Below are 14,636 nucleotides of genomic sequence, written 5' to 3' on the forward strand. Positions count from 1 at the left end.
TTCTAGATGAATTTTAACATCACTTAATATCACAAATATTGTTTTCTATTTTCTACTCATTAAAACATTCAACATATTTACAGAAATATACAAGTGTTCATTCTTGAGCACAATCCATTCACATGACACAAACACTACTTCCTCCCAGACTTCATTGCTTTGGAATGGGTCTTTCTAGCCTGCTTCTGTGCAGCTTTGATGGTTCTTCTTGAGGCAGCCTTGCTCATTTGGGTGTCCTGTTTCACAGCAAGTTCTGTTCGTTTTGCAGACAACATAGCTGCTTGTGCATCCTTCTCCTCCCTTTACCTTTTGGAGGATGTCCTCAGATTTAGGCAGTTTGGACTGCACAGGATCCATCAGAATGTCTTTCCTTCCAAAATGGCTGACAGAGGTGGTCTTTCTTGCTCTTAGGGCATATTTCACAGTCTGGATAGAACTGTATGTGGCTATGTCCATTCTGCATGCTTTGGGGTTCATGGTAGAATATCATACAAGTACTTAATTTAAAAAATATAAATACTGACAATAATTTTGATTACTTATAGGCTTAATAATATTTTTAAATTTCCTAAATCATATTTTAAATGTTATAATTTATTTTTTAATAGCAGCGTATCCGAATATTTGATAAATGAAAATACAATAATTATAGGCCCTACAGTAAAGTGTTGGTGTAATGTACACATGAAAATCTATTATTGTAATTGTTAAATATTTATGGCCATTTTTATTACGTTATAATATTTTCGAAAAAAAGGGGAAAACTGTCAAATAAATTTGAAAAGTTTGCCACCTACCTCAAAATTCACGACTCTATCAGCAACTGGTACAGGTTGTTGGGGTGGATCACGTCTCTCTATTACCGCTTCCGATTGTGATGTCAATAAGGGATGGAGGCCGTAAAGTTTTGGAGTTTTCGTTTGGGCACCGAAACTTCCAGCGATGGAATAATTTGTTGTTCTTGACTGGAGTTCTTTCACGTGTTTTTTGCTCTTTGCGTGACTTTCAAGAGCTTTGAAACCTCTCCCACCATAGTCAATGGTATCATGGCACCAAATGCAAAGCGCTTTCCCGGCACGATCGATCTTCCGAATAAAGTCACTGAACAAATTCGTCACAGTCTTCTTTCCAACATTTGTAGATAATTCCTTCTCTAACCAGTCCCATCGAAACTTGTTTTTTACGATCTTATCAATTTCTTTAACTCGCAGAGCATCTTTGCGTTCGATCACGGACATCTTTCTTTAAACACCCGGCAAAAACGTGTTAGAAATGAACAATGGCATACTCCTATGCCTTTATAACAAGCGCGTTTATTGGTCAACACGGAGACTTCAACCAATCAGTTACGGAAACACTAAAATGGAATGCTGTAGAGACGAAATCGGATTTTTTACCACTTAAAAAATCGGAAATTTTAAAATTTTATTTTTGGAGATAAAAAAAAGCGGAATTCCGCCAATTAGCGGAAAAATCACAGCCCTGCATTTAACTGACACAGAAGCCGGTCAGTAACTGACCCTTTTCCTCCAACCCCTGGCAACTCTTCATTGACATCCGTAGGGTTAAAATGACTGCAAAGCCAATCAGCCACCAAGCCGTAGTCCTACAAAATACTCAAAAACAACTGGTCGGGAATTCCTAGTCCTGCTCGGATTGATGCGGCGGCTGGAGACAAATGAGCGAAACGTGAGCCGACGTGTCGTTTGTCCACCGTATACGACTGACACCCCCACCCCCAAAACCCCTCGCCGCCACATATTCCCCGTGCGGGCTTCGCTGCCGGGGCTCAACACTTTGGTGTCAGAGGCGGCCTGTTTATAAATAGGGGAGTGTCTTTTCCAGCAGCCCAAGGCCTTCTGTGCTCCAGATCGGATGTCGGCACTGTGATGTGTGATTTTCTTTCACTTGTCTGACGTCTTGGGGGGGTTTGCAAGCCAAAAACTAAGTTGGGTTTCTACTTTGAAGACTTACCAGTGAGTTTATCATTTATCCTTCTAACTATTGCATCGATTATTTGAGTAATCAGTCATAGGAGTATGAGTTCACTCACAGATATACTAAGGAGGAAATAATAATGTGATATTGTAATGAAGTACATTTTCGGGTTACGATGTCCCTGCCTGATTATGTTTTCACACTTTATATCCCCTGCCAAATGAAATGTCAGGTCACGAACCCCATCTCAGAACGGAACAATGTAGTAGCCCGTGGTCTACTGCAGGGGTGTCCAAACCACATTTGGTAAGCTGAAAATGTGTGAGGGCCGATTATTCAGCCTGGCATTCTTTGAACAGTCTCTAATGATTTCACATTCTGTGAGAGGTTTGCAGTGCTTGGTGATCAGCGTCGCGACCTCGTAGCTCGCCTTTGTCGTATTTTCATTTGACTCGCAGTGTCTCGTGAAAAAGCGCTGCATTGCCATTAAAACAGCTTCCAGTTGCTTTACCTTTTCACAGTGTTTGTTTCCAATTTGCTAATTGGAGTCAGCATGTTTTAAATTTATTTTAAACTTCACTCAACATTACTGACAAGGCACATGTTATCAATGTTATGACATAAGCTACGGGCCAGTAAAATTTGATCATGGGCCGTAACAGGCCTCCGGGCTGGACTTTGGACATGCCTGGTCTACTGTATAACGGCAACTTTTAATCCCGTATTTTTTTTTTTTTTAATTCTGCAATTCCGTTTTTTTTTTTACTGTTGTATAACATTTTTGATTACATGTTTGTGCTATGTTCCATTCTTCCAACTAACATAAGAAAAAAAGTACACACCATTGATCTAAGCAGGCCAGCAAAAAAGCTGTAATTACTGTACACGCAAGTGATTTGAACACAACTCAAGCCTTCATTTATCCCACCAAATTAAATTATTATCAGCGATCCTGGTAGTCTCCAATCCCGACGCCCCCGCAATCTTAAACACGCACTCAGACTCTTTTGAAACACTGCAGATGGATCCCAGATGTGAACAGTTTCAACATTTGGCAGCAAAATCTTGTTTTCATCTTCGCAATGAGAAATCGCAATGAGTTGTGTTTGGGCAGTCACTTTTATGTTAAATTTGTTGCACCAGAGACTGGAGAAGGGCCGACCTCCGGCGTCAACGTGAGCTGTTCCAGAACGATTATGTCATCAACAGCGAAGCGGTAGGTCACTTGCGTTCAAACCTGACGCCTTTTCGAGTTACGATTAAAGGTTTTTGGAACCATCTTAAAAAGATTGATGTACAACAAGAAAAAAGTAGTGTTTTCAAGATTAGATAGATAGATAGATAGATAGATACTTTATTCATCCCCTAAGGGAAATTCACATTTCCAGCAGCATCCCTGAGCTGAGAACAATACAATAATAAAGCCAAAAGAAAACAATATACAAATACCCAGTGTGGCGTGCAAATGCCCACTTTAGCATGTTATATAGATTAACTAAATAGTGCTACACAGAACACATAATGCAGTAAGATCCAATGTAGGTGGTGTGGTTTAATGTGGGCCTTTACTCTGCCGGGTGGAGTTAAAGAGCCTCATGGCATGAGGAAGAAAAGATCTCTTCAGTCTGTCCGTAGTACAAGACAGTGACAGCAGTCTGTCACTGAAACTGCTCTTCTGTCCGGAGATAATGCTGTGAAGCGGATGCGATGGATTGTCCATGATTGACCTCAGCTTTTTCAGTGCCTGTCTCTCAGCTGCTGTTGTTAGGCTGTCCAGCTCTTTGCCCACAACAGAGCTCGCTTTCCTAGCCAGTTTATTGAGACGAGAGGCATCCTTCTTCTTGACGCTGCCTCCCCAACACGCTGCCGCATAGAAGAGGGCGCTTGCCACTACTGTCTCATAGAATATTTTCAGGAGCTTTTTGCAGATGTTGAAAGAGGCCAGCCTTCTGAGGAAGTAAAGTCGGCTTTGCCCTTTCCTACATAGAGCTTCTGTGTTGGCAGTCCAGTCCAGTTTGTTGTCCAGCTGCACACCCAGGTATTTGTAGGTCTGGACAAATTCTACACATTCTCCCTTGATGGTTACAGGAACCGGGTGAGTTCTGGTTCTCCTGAAGTCCACCACCATCTCTCTGGTCTTGGTGGTGTTTAGGTGCAGGTGGTTTGCGTCGCTCCATCGGACAAAGTCCTGAATCAATTTCCTGTACTCCTCCTCCTGCCCGTTTCTGATACATCCCACGATCGCAGTGTCATCGGCAAACTTTTGCACATGGCAGGACTCAGAGTTGTACTTAAAGTCCGATGTATATAGAATGAATAGGAACGGAGAGAGAACGGTCCCCTGCGGAGATCCTGTGCTGCTAACCACGGTGTCCGATGTACAGCCCCCCTGTTTCACAGTCAGTATCTAACGAAAATCTGTATGTTTTTTTTCTTTGGAACTGATACCAATAATAATATTGGAGTTCAACATGTCCCATTGAATTTAGTGAGACCCTGATGGGTGGACAGTCTTGGAAGGTCCGGGGACATGGTCCCCCGAAACAATATTTTGTATGTTTTAAATTCAAAACACATCAGTCTGATGCATTTTTAAGGAAAAACTGCAAATTGACTACCTTTTCGTATGTCATCTATACCATTAGTGGTTCATTGGTTAGAATTCAGCCTTTTCACCACTGTGACCTGGGTTCGACTCCTGTTACATCCAACAGGAAAATGGAGCGGAGAAAAAGTGAGACATACCGATTTCTAATTAAACATTAGGGGTGCACGCTATGCATAAGTGAGCGTTATATACCATTAAATAGGGTATATCTAAAAAAATTTTTTTTTAAAATACAACTTTATGAACCAATTAAATCCTGGTGGCCTATTATAATCCTCCAATGCTATGTGAAACACTGAAGTTAATGTGCTGAGATACTGTTTCATTATATCATAGCAATTTAAACCAGAAAGCATACATTGGAAGCTAAAATACACGTGAGACGTTTTAGAATTAAACAACAATAAATAAGAGGATTTCAATTATGTGACATACCAAAAACAACAAATTACCATGCGTGTTTGCTCTATTGTCCTTGTTGTACGTGCCACACCAGAAGCGCAAACTTACACTATATATGGATGGATACAACAGTGGCATGTTCGCCGTGGGGGCAGAAAATAAAAGGGAATGTCCCGGAGAAATCAACCAACACACGTGAGGCTTTTTAGTGAGAAGGCTAGAGTTTGCGTGGATCATTTGTCTCTGTACTAACTCTGTAATAACCTTTTGTCTTTAAATGCCTTTATAATTCCCTTTTACTTCAAATCAATAGCGGCAAAATGCATGTTTCATCCATGGAAAGAGGCACTCATTTTGCAACATGTTGTTGATCGACAACAAATTCACTACCAAAATATAGCTCAGTTTTTAAACGTCATATGACCAAATCCAGTCGACAGCTGTGCCGTGATTGGTCATTTCTTGAGCTCTGAGGGACTGTGTCATCATTCTCAAACTATCACAGGACGAAAAATGGTCACCCCCTATGACGCATCGTAGATTTTAACGAGGTCAAATTCTTCAACGATACATTTACGATTTTTATTAGCTTGAAGCTTGATATAATTTGCTACTTTTGGGACGATAAGTGGTCTCTACTGTCCAGAGTCACAGGTTAGCAGATGGTGCTAGCAAAGTTGTCTGCTGAGTCCACTACAGTGGAGCTTTTGTCTCCCTGACGAAACCTGAGGAACGCTACATACGGCACATCCTGTTCGCTAGCTAAATGTAATAACCTGCAATTGACGGCGTCTGGCAGGACTGTCCGCCATTGTGTACCGCAAAAGGCTTGCACCAGAGTGTCAGCATCATGTACAGTAGTAGGATGCACTTAGCACTAGTCCAGAAGTGGCATACTACAGCCTGCCGGCCTCAGGATTAATATTCTGGGCTGCCAAACAAAATGTGGAAAATATTATTATTATATACAGTAATCCCTCAATTTCCCTGGGAGTTGTGTGCCATAAAAGGCAACAAGATAGGTAAACCACAAAGTAGAAACATTTACTGATTTATTTATTGTGCAAATGTCATTAAGTCTGTAACTCTGTATCTCCGGTGTCTAGTGCATATGAAATTGGACAGTTATGTCTGCTATGTATTCTACAAAAAAAAAACAATTTGCAAAGTTTATATAACATCAAGGGCATTTTTGCATACGCAGGGAGCAGCACTCCAACAAATACATTAAACCAATTACCCGTCTCTTTTTTAGCTTCCAGGCAATTAATAGTCAATATGATTGTCATGAGTACATAAATTATAAATGACATTGACAATAAAAAAAAAAAAAAAAAAATTACATAACCTGTTGATTGTATCATAACACCTGGAGTGCTCCACTAATCTCGTCGTAAACACTGTTTACTACGCCTTGATTAATGACAATAAAGACAAGTGTACCGTAAATTCTGGATCACAAAGCACACCTGATTAAAAGCTGTATGCGCAAATTTAAGGGCAAATCTCAATTCCATCTTCAAACGAGTCGCACCAGATTTAAAGACGCTGAGCCGATAGCTCCTCCCCTAATTTGCCTAGGTCACGTGTTTTCCAATAATGTGATCATTCAAAATGGAGGATTTCAAAACTGAGCACATCAAATATTGAATACTGCGCAAAAAAAAACAAAAACAAGGAGGGCTGCATCTTGTATTCGCTTATCATCATTCTTTGGGGATTAAAAGAGACTCCAGGGACCTGACATTAACGCCGATGATACGGAGAGAGAATAGTAGCGTTTTTTATAAATAACTTCCACTGCTTTTCGATTCCGATGTATGAATTGACAGGTAGATATGTGGGTGCAAAAGATGAAATATTGAGAGTATGTTGTCAATATTGGATAAAGTACCTAATGCAAAACCTTCAGTTTTGCTCATAATGTTGGCAAAAACACATATTTCTCTTGAAGAAATGTTTCCAAACTTTACCCGGTGTAGGCGTATTTGTATGCTCGACGTATTTACACAGAAAGATATTACATGTGAGGATTTTTTTTTCCTGGTCCGCATGAGTTGTGAGCCAGCTGCTATGCACCGGCCGAGCCGACATGGGGCCCCGACAGGCATTGCAGCTAGGGAGATCTGTGGGAAAGGCTGGGCACAAAACCGAAGTAGCTGCTGACACCCTTGCGACCATCCTCCTCACGAAAAAAATAATTAAATTCAGGCCGCAGCAGTTAAAATGTAAGAAAAATGTAGCAGCTTGCAGCCTGGAATATATGAATATTTTCTGGGTTGAGAAGCAAGTTGAGGGTCTTACTTGAGGAAGTATCGCTGTCCCGAGGCGGTCTTGGCCATTTCCCAGCCAGGGGGCAGCGGCATATCGTCGGGGATCTCATAGGAAGACTGTCGCAGGTGCTGGGGGGATGTGGCAGCCGGGGGCATGCCGGACAAGGAGGCCCCGGAGACGGCGCCCATTTGCAAGGAGGCAGGCGAGGAGTGAGCACGCACGTGGTGCGGGGTAAGTGTGCCACCGGAGCCTGCATCCGTGCTCGCCTGGAAACAAAAAGACTTTGTTTTATTCTATCACAGTCATTTGAACATAGAAGCGCCCCATATGGTCACACACAAAATTTAAAGTAATCCCTCGCTGTGCCGCGGTTAACTTATCGCAGATTTGCTTCTTAGCAGATTTTCATCGAGCATTGGATTCTGCATTTTGATTGACTTAACAGTCACCCCGCCCCTTTTCTTCCTGTGCATCAATAACGTTGGAGCAACAAAAGCACCTGAGGCTAGGGCTAAAAGGCAGATTTCGATCACCAACAATGTTGGACTTCTCGACATGCTTTAGGTAAACGCACTTTTACGCCACGTCTTCGTTTTCCCAATAATATCCACATGAAGACGAAAGAATATCATCCGAAGTAATGTCCTGAATCAATACAGCAAAAATAAACCAGATTATTTTTTAAATTAAAATTTGACAGTACAGTTATTTATGATAAAAAAAATATAAAACACAGTAGTTTTATTTATTTGTGAAAGTTTTTTTTTGTTTCAATGTATATTGGAGTATTTCATAAATAAATATAAAAATCTTTCTACTTCACAGGTTTCGACGATCGCAGGTCCTTTTTGGTACGCAATCCACACGAAAAACGATGGATAATGCATTATTTTTGGACTAAGGAACACACATTACCCTGCTCAGGAATATGGCCGTAACCAATCGACGTTTGATACAATTGTTAGGAATGAGGAGGCGATTACAGCAACATGGACTATCCAAGCGACTGGAATTTTGGAAAAAAAAAAAAAAAAAAAAAAGCATTGTTTTATTCCGCCAACTCCTGCCCCTCTGCATCAACCCGCTAAATCCATTTTACTACCTCAAGTTCTGTCACAAAAGGGAGAATAAAACCTAATCTTCCTTTACATTAATACTTTATTTTGTTTTTTGACCATGTAAATATATGTAGTACTTACTATACACTATTAGGTTGCTATAGTTTTATACGTATATACAATTTTAATGTTTTAACCTAGGGTACTGGAGATTTGGAACGCACAAGCTAATCTCCATTGGTTTCTATCTCCCGTTATAAGACCATTTCTTCTTGCGATCCCCAACATTGAAAGAATTCCTGCCGCAATCCGGCTGCCTACTGTAATAGAATTTGCCTTAGTGGTTAGGTTGTAAAAATGTACAAAGAACCCTATTCCAAAAGATAAAAAAAATCAAAAAATACTGTATTCAATTAAATAAAAGTGTAACAATACCGCATCAACAAGCTGATATATATATATATATATATATTATATATATATAATGAATGTCCTCAACCCACTTCAACATCACCTTGCCAATATAATGAAAATCAGATAACACTACAAAAGTTAAGAAATGGAAAAAACAAAAGTGTAATAATCTTTCAAAATATAATTACTTGTCTATTATTTTCAGGAGAAATACACTGCAAAAGTGTAGTTGTAAATTATATGAAAATATAATAAAATAAAATTAACAGTAAAAAATACGGAAAAATGTTGAACAGAAAATGTTTTGTCATTAAGTTATTTTTATATTATCTTTTATATTATCTTGCCAAACTATGCACTCTAAGAAAACATTTCTAATACTTATAAAGACTTATAAAGAGAGGACCTATGTTTCTTTATGTCTACCTTTAATCAATTATCTCATTTTGAATGTATTTAATTAAAAAAAGATTTAAGTATTTGATATTTTTTCTACTAAAACTAAAATGATCACTATTAAATTCTGCGGTCACAGATAATCCTGCTTGTTTCATTCAAATGTAAATAATTTTTATGGTTCAAAAATATTATCTAAAAAGATGGGGCCGTTTATTTAAGCTTATGCATTATTTTTGGGTGCAAAATGTCATTCTTTTTGTTGCATTTTGTTGATTAACATAATTAAAAAGAAAAACATTTTAAATTTGTGTTTGTCAATATTGCATCACAGATTTGCTCACTCTCAACTCGGCGCACATTTTTAGAGATTGTTGAAGATTGAAATCTGATTAGAGCAGAGTTCTCCAATGTGGTGTTTTGTAATGATACTATCTGTTTACTAACCAGCATGAGAATAATGCGCATGATCAATGTCTTTACATATATGAGCAGTTCTTACGAACTCTGAATACTGCATATCATTCCGCAATAAGACTATGAATTATATATTTAATGCCCGGTGCCAATTTTAGATGAGGCTGATATTGTGGTTGACTGAGCCTATTTTAGCCCCACACATAAAAACAACCATGTAATAACAGGATTTTAACATTGTAAAAAAAAACAGTATTTACAGAGAAGAAGCTGCACTACAAAAAGATTTACGTCCCCTGCTCCAATCCAAACACCACATTTAGAGTATTACTGAATTTGTTGGAAAAAATAAAATATAATAAAATGCAAATGGTCTGCATTTATATAGCGCTTTTTATATAGGTCAATGAAGACCTCCCAAAAGCGCTTTACAATGTGCTTCACACTTACCCATTCACACATCGATAGCAGCATCAGCCATGCAAGGCAACTAACTTGCTTATTAGGGCCTTTGGGATTCAGTGTCTTGACACATATATATACATATAACACGGAGGAGCTGAGAATCAAACCTGCGACCTCTTGATCCCAAAACGAGCGCTTTAACTCCTGAGCTACTACCGCCTGGTAAGGGCACCAGATGGGATGGCAATATTTTTACTTTCCACATGACATCACATTAAGGCCCTAACACAGCTCTCCTTCAGGATTCGGGGGACTGTAATTGGTCGTCACATGACCAACATTGACGTCATATTCAATGGACCGTTACTAACGAAATGGCCGCCCCTCTGGTGTGTATAAATGAAGCAATAACACACGTATGGACTGATAAAACAACAATTTTATAGTGTTAGCACATTAAAGACCGGAGGGAAACATTTGTTGACCTGGAGAGGAATGGGCACCACCAGGCTATACTTGACAAGACACACCACAGAAAATGGTGCCCCATACGACTCTAGAGGTTAATGGATCCAACCAACCATATTTTATATTATATATACACATACATACAATGTGGAGAGAAGAATATAGGAGCTTGCTCTGTCCACTCCACGCAACGGCCCGGTATTGCAGTACCTCCGGGAACGGTGCATTCGCAATGATCGCGGCAAGGCTTTAGGGCTAGGACCTTAGCTTGGCCTTTTGGCTGAGAGTAAGTGTCCCGGCTCCTAGGCTTTGTAGCGTATTATGAACTGACCGATAACGGATAATGGATAATGATTTATGAACAAGCTAAATAACCCTTAAAACCCCCCCCCCCCCCCCCCTAAACCATATTTTATATTATATATACACATACATACAATGTGGAGAGAAGAATATATAACAAAGGAAATATAACAATTAGCGTGTATCTTTTTATTTAGCAAATCCACATACATTTTTCACAATTTTTTCAATATTTTATGTAATCAAAAATACATCAAAACATTTTAAACAAATGAATCACACCTTTGTGTACAAATGTTTGCAGGATTTCAACTGCAAAAAAGAAATTAATATGATATAGATAAACGAATTATATAATACACATCAATAAGTAAAACGTATATTCTCATCGTTTTAACTTTTTTACTATAATTGTTTGATCATCCTGTTGACCCGCGACTGTGTTGTTAAATTCCCAGAAAAAAAAATCCCTAAATGATATTTACTTAAAATGTTGTGAGACCTTTCCTAGTTCAGTCCGAACAGTAGAAAAAAAAATGACATGTTGTTTTTATTCACTTTTCCATGAAAGCTGTATAAAGAAAAGTACAAAGATGGTCCATAAAAGGAGCTCAACATGAGAGTTAAAAAGTGTATATTTAAAACGTGTTTTTTTAAGTTATTTTTCAATATTTTATGTCAACAAATGTTTCTTACCGTAATGTACGTATGTATGTTGAGTGTTTGCCTGACTTGAAACACAAAAAAATGAAATAGGTTTCTAAAAAAAAGAAAATATGTATCTATAGTAAATAATTATATGTATAAGATAAAACTCACACTCAGACCTATTTAAACACTTTTTCTTTGATAGCTACAATAATGAAATGTTTATTTTAAAATATTTACTTTGAATAATAATTCTTGTAGCAATACTCTGCAAAAGTGTTTGTACAAGTATATTAAGAATAAACAAATACATGGTTAACACAACAACCCATAAAAACAACATTATTAAACGAAACAAAACTACTCGTCTCATCTCATTAGCTGCACCGCTTATCCTCAGTAGGGTCGCGGGGGATAAAACTACTATTCATTAAAAAAAATATATATATTATCATTTTGCAGTGTGTTAATACCCCTAAACTATGTCCTTTAAAATCTTTCTGAGCAAAATAATAATAGAGGAGCAATTCGTGTATTTTTTTGTATTTAAAAAAACGTTTTTTTCCAACATTTAATCTGTTTTCAAAAAAATATATATTTTTTCCCCAAAAACAAAATGACAGGCAGGAACATCAAGGTAATGGAAAGGAAGGGGGTGCAGGAGAAGCAGGGGGGGCTGTGGGGAGTCTGCTGACGCATGCGCACAAGCCGGCAAACTTCCAACGGGGAGCAACAAGTTAAGGGTAGTTGAGGGTGGGGGGAGGGGAAAAAAAAAAAAAAGACACAAAATAAATCAAAAAAATGGATTGGCGGCCTGTAAATCGAATTTCGCAAAACATAAATATACAATAATAAAGATGTGGGGAAAAAACAATGACGTCGTAAACTCAAAATCTGACAAGTAAAGTCTGGAAAATATGGGGGGGGGAGTTCTACAACACCTGAGCAAATTATTTAATTAATTTCGATTTGTTAGTGTGATTTGGAAAATGAAAATTTAAAAAGGGGGTGAAAGAAATTCACAGAACGGGCCTTCTGTCTGTATCGGAACCGAGATTCGAAAGGGGGGGGTGTTACTTACTTGTCTGGAGTGAGATTTGGGCTCGGGGGGCTTGAAAAAGGAATCAGGCAGCTTCCTCATCCTCATAGGCAAAGAGGGGGGTACGATTGTGTTTTTGGGGTTCATCACGGCATTAAAGAGAGCCTCCAGGTCGGTTTCCGAATCGCCCCGGACGTGGACGATTTGGTGTCCCGCTGGAGGGTTGTGCTGGCTCGGATCCATTGTCCCGAAAAAGTCCCCCCCACCTCGAAAAAAATCCTCCAGGAAAAGAAAAAGACGATCTTGCAAGTGTTTTTCCTTGGATTAAAACACTATAAGGAGTGTAAAAAATACAAAATGTCAACGCTGTTCAGTAAAGGTTCTCCCGGCTCATCCTAAACTTTCCCCCCCGGCGAGGAAAAAGTTGTTAGCCGCACTAAGTCGACGTTTTGCGGTTGTTCCTTTCCGGCATTCTCCAGGAAAAAACAAAGTACATTTCTTCAAACATTTCCCGTCGTCCCAATCCTCAAAAAGAAAACTTTTTGGGAACAAAATGTCGACACACACCCAAACCCCTTACACCAGCCAGCCGAGGAATCCGAAAAGTTTGGGAGTTTGGGCCCAAAGCGAGCCCGCTCGCTCGCTGCTTGCTGGCAGGACAAACAAATCTCCGCCGCTCACTTTTGGAAGAAGGAGGGAGAAGAAAAAAAAGGAAAAAGTTTCGCCCCAGTCGAGTGTAAACTTAGGGCAGGACATGAAAGTTTCTGACTCATGGGACGGGTGCTCCAGGAGGCGGGGCTAGCCTCCGACGGAGACGGGACAACTTTAAAGGGACAGTGTGTTTTTTGCACCTCCTAGTGGTACATATATATAAATAGGCACATATGTTTCACAACGTTTATATCAATAACAATATAGACAATTCAATAAATCTAAATAAACTAATATAGTGCTTAAAAATAATAATATACGTTGTTGAATAAATAAAATACATATTTGAGGTAGAAAAATATATTTAGAAATTTGTTTTTTGTTGTCATTTTCTGTAATGTAAATGTTCCGTTTACCAACGATAAAAATTCCACCCAAAAATATTGATCGTTACTTTGAAATTGCATTTTTAAAACATTTTTTTTTGTTTTCATGACAAGAAAATATATCAGCAAATTAAAAATATTTAAGTTAGGGTTTCATTGTTCAAGCGTAAGAAATCTCCTGACCATTAACATATTGTATTGACAATATTTCATTTACATGTGTGTCCTTTGTACTAATAAAATGATTCTTAAAGTTAAATTTGAAAACTCCCAATTAGATTTTTTTCAATTTTCCTTTTTGCAATTAACTCATTATTTCCAATATTTGGTGATTACCGTATTTTCCTGACCACAAGGCGTCCTTTAAAACCCCCAAATTTGTCAGAAATTCAAAAGTGCGCCTTATAATCAGATGTGCCTTATAAACTTGAAAATACTATCTATTTGTAATGTCAGGTTCTTATTGAATGAAGAAAACGGATCCAGAGCTACTTCAGTGTTCATATGGCTAATTTGGTCAATGTTTTGGACCACCAAAAAGGAATAACATCATTATTTTCAAAGAGTTGTGAGGTCTCTTACCCGGACGAGCCACCTGGAAGGACCACCTGCAGGCTGATCAAGACCGACGTGTGGTCCATTTGCTGCACCAAACGCACACAAATGGGCAGACGGGGACCTGTGTCAGGTCTGCTTCATTCTGAAAAAGCAGATAATACAATTATTATTATTATTATTTTTCCATTCATAATGTACGAGCTGTTTGATGTTGCCGGCCATTCTACTTGGGCGAGGTTGTTGGGGTTGTGGTTTGTTGACAAATCTACTCATTTGATATTTTTAGATTACTTTATTTCAAATTTATTTGAGAAATATATATTTTATAAATCATTTGTGTTTATTTTTAGAAAAAACTTTCTCAATCGTGCAAAATGAATATCTGTTGGATTAATATCCATTGGATTAGGATTTATTAATTTGATGTTATTATTTTAATTTACAATTTATTGTAAAATAATTTTAGAAAACAATGACCCAAATAATCCAACCTTGAAAGAAAAAAATGTACAAAAAACATGCTACAAAAGTAAAATTGTTAAAAAATTATAATTTGGCTAATTTTTAGTATTTTTTATTGTTTTTGTTTTATTTATTATCGCAAGCTGCATTTCCATGGTTATCAAATTTTTGCTTCTCCCTTTAGCATTACTGCAATTCTCAGGACCCAT

At 38.3% G+C, this 14,636-nt stretch overlaps 1 protein-coding gene across 2 annotated transcripts in view; it reads right to left on the bottom strand.

Annotated features, from left to right (window-relative positions):
- yap1 (Yes1 associated transcriptional regulator) overlaps positions 1-13,154 on the bottom strand; it is a 58,168-nt gene extending 45,014 nt beyond the window's left edge. Inside the window, exons 1-2 of one of the 2 annotated variants that reach the window (XM_088346520.1) lie at positions 12,413-13,154; positions 7,253-7,488 (exon numbers count right to left, since the gene is read on the bottom strand). In XM_088346520.1, the coding sequence (XP_088202646.1) occupies positions 7,253-7,488; positions 12,413-12,613 (437 nt within the window). In that variant the 5' untranslated portion in view covers positions 12,614-13,154. The remainder of the gene's footprint in view (positions 1-7,252; positions 7,489-12,412) is intronic. The other variant, XM_088346518.1, reaches the window with a different exon arrangement.
- Positions 13,155-14,636: the final 1,482 nt, after the last annotated feature.

This window comes from Urocampus carinirostris, chromosome 10, assembly GCF_059441175.1.
Source record: "Urocampus carinirostris isolate Australia breed hairy pipefish chromosome 10, RoL_Ucar_1.0, whole genome shotgun sequence".
Lineage (NCBI taxonomy): Eukaryota > Metazoa > Chordata > Actinopteri > Syngnathiformes > Syngnathidae > Urocampus > Urocampus carinirostris.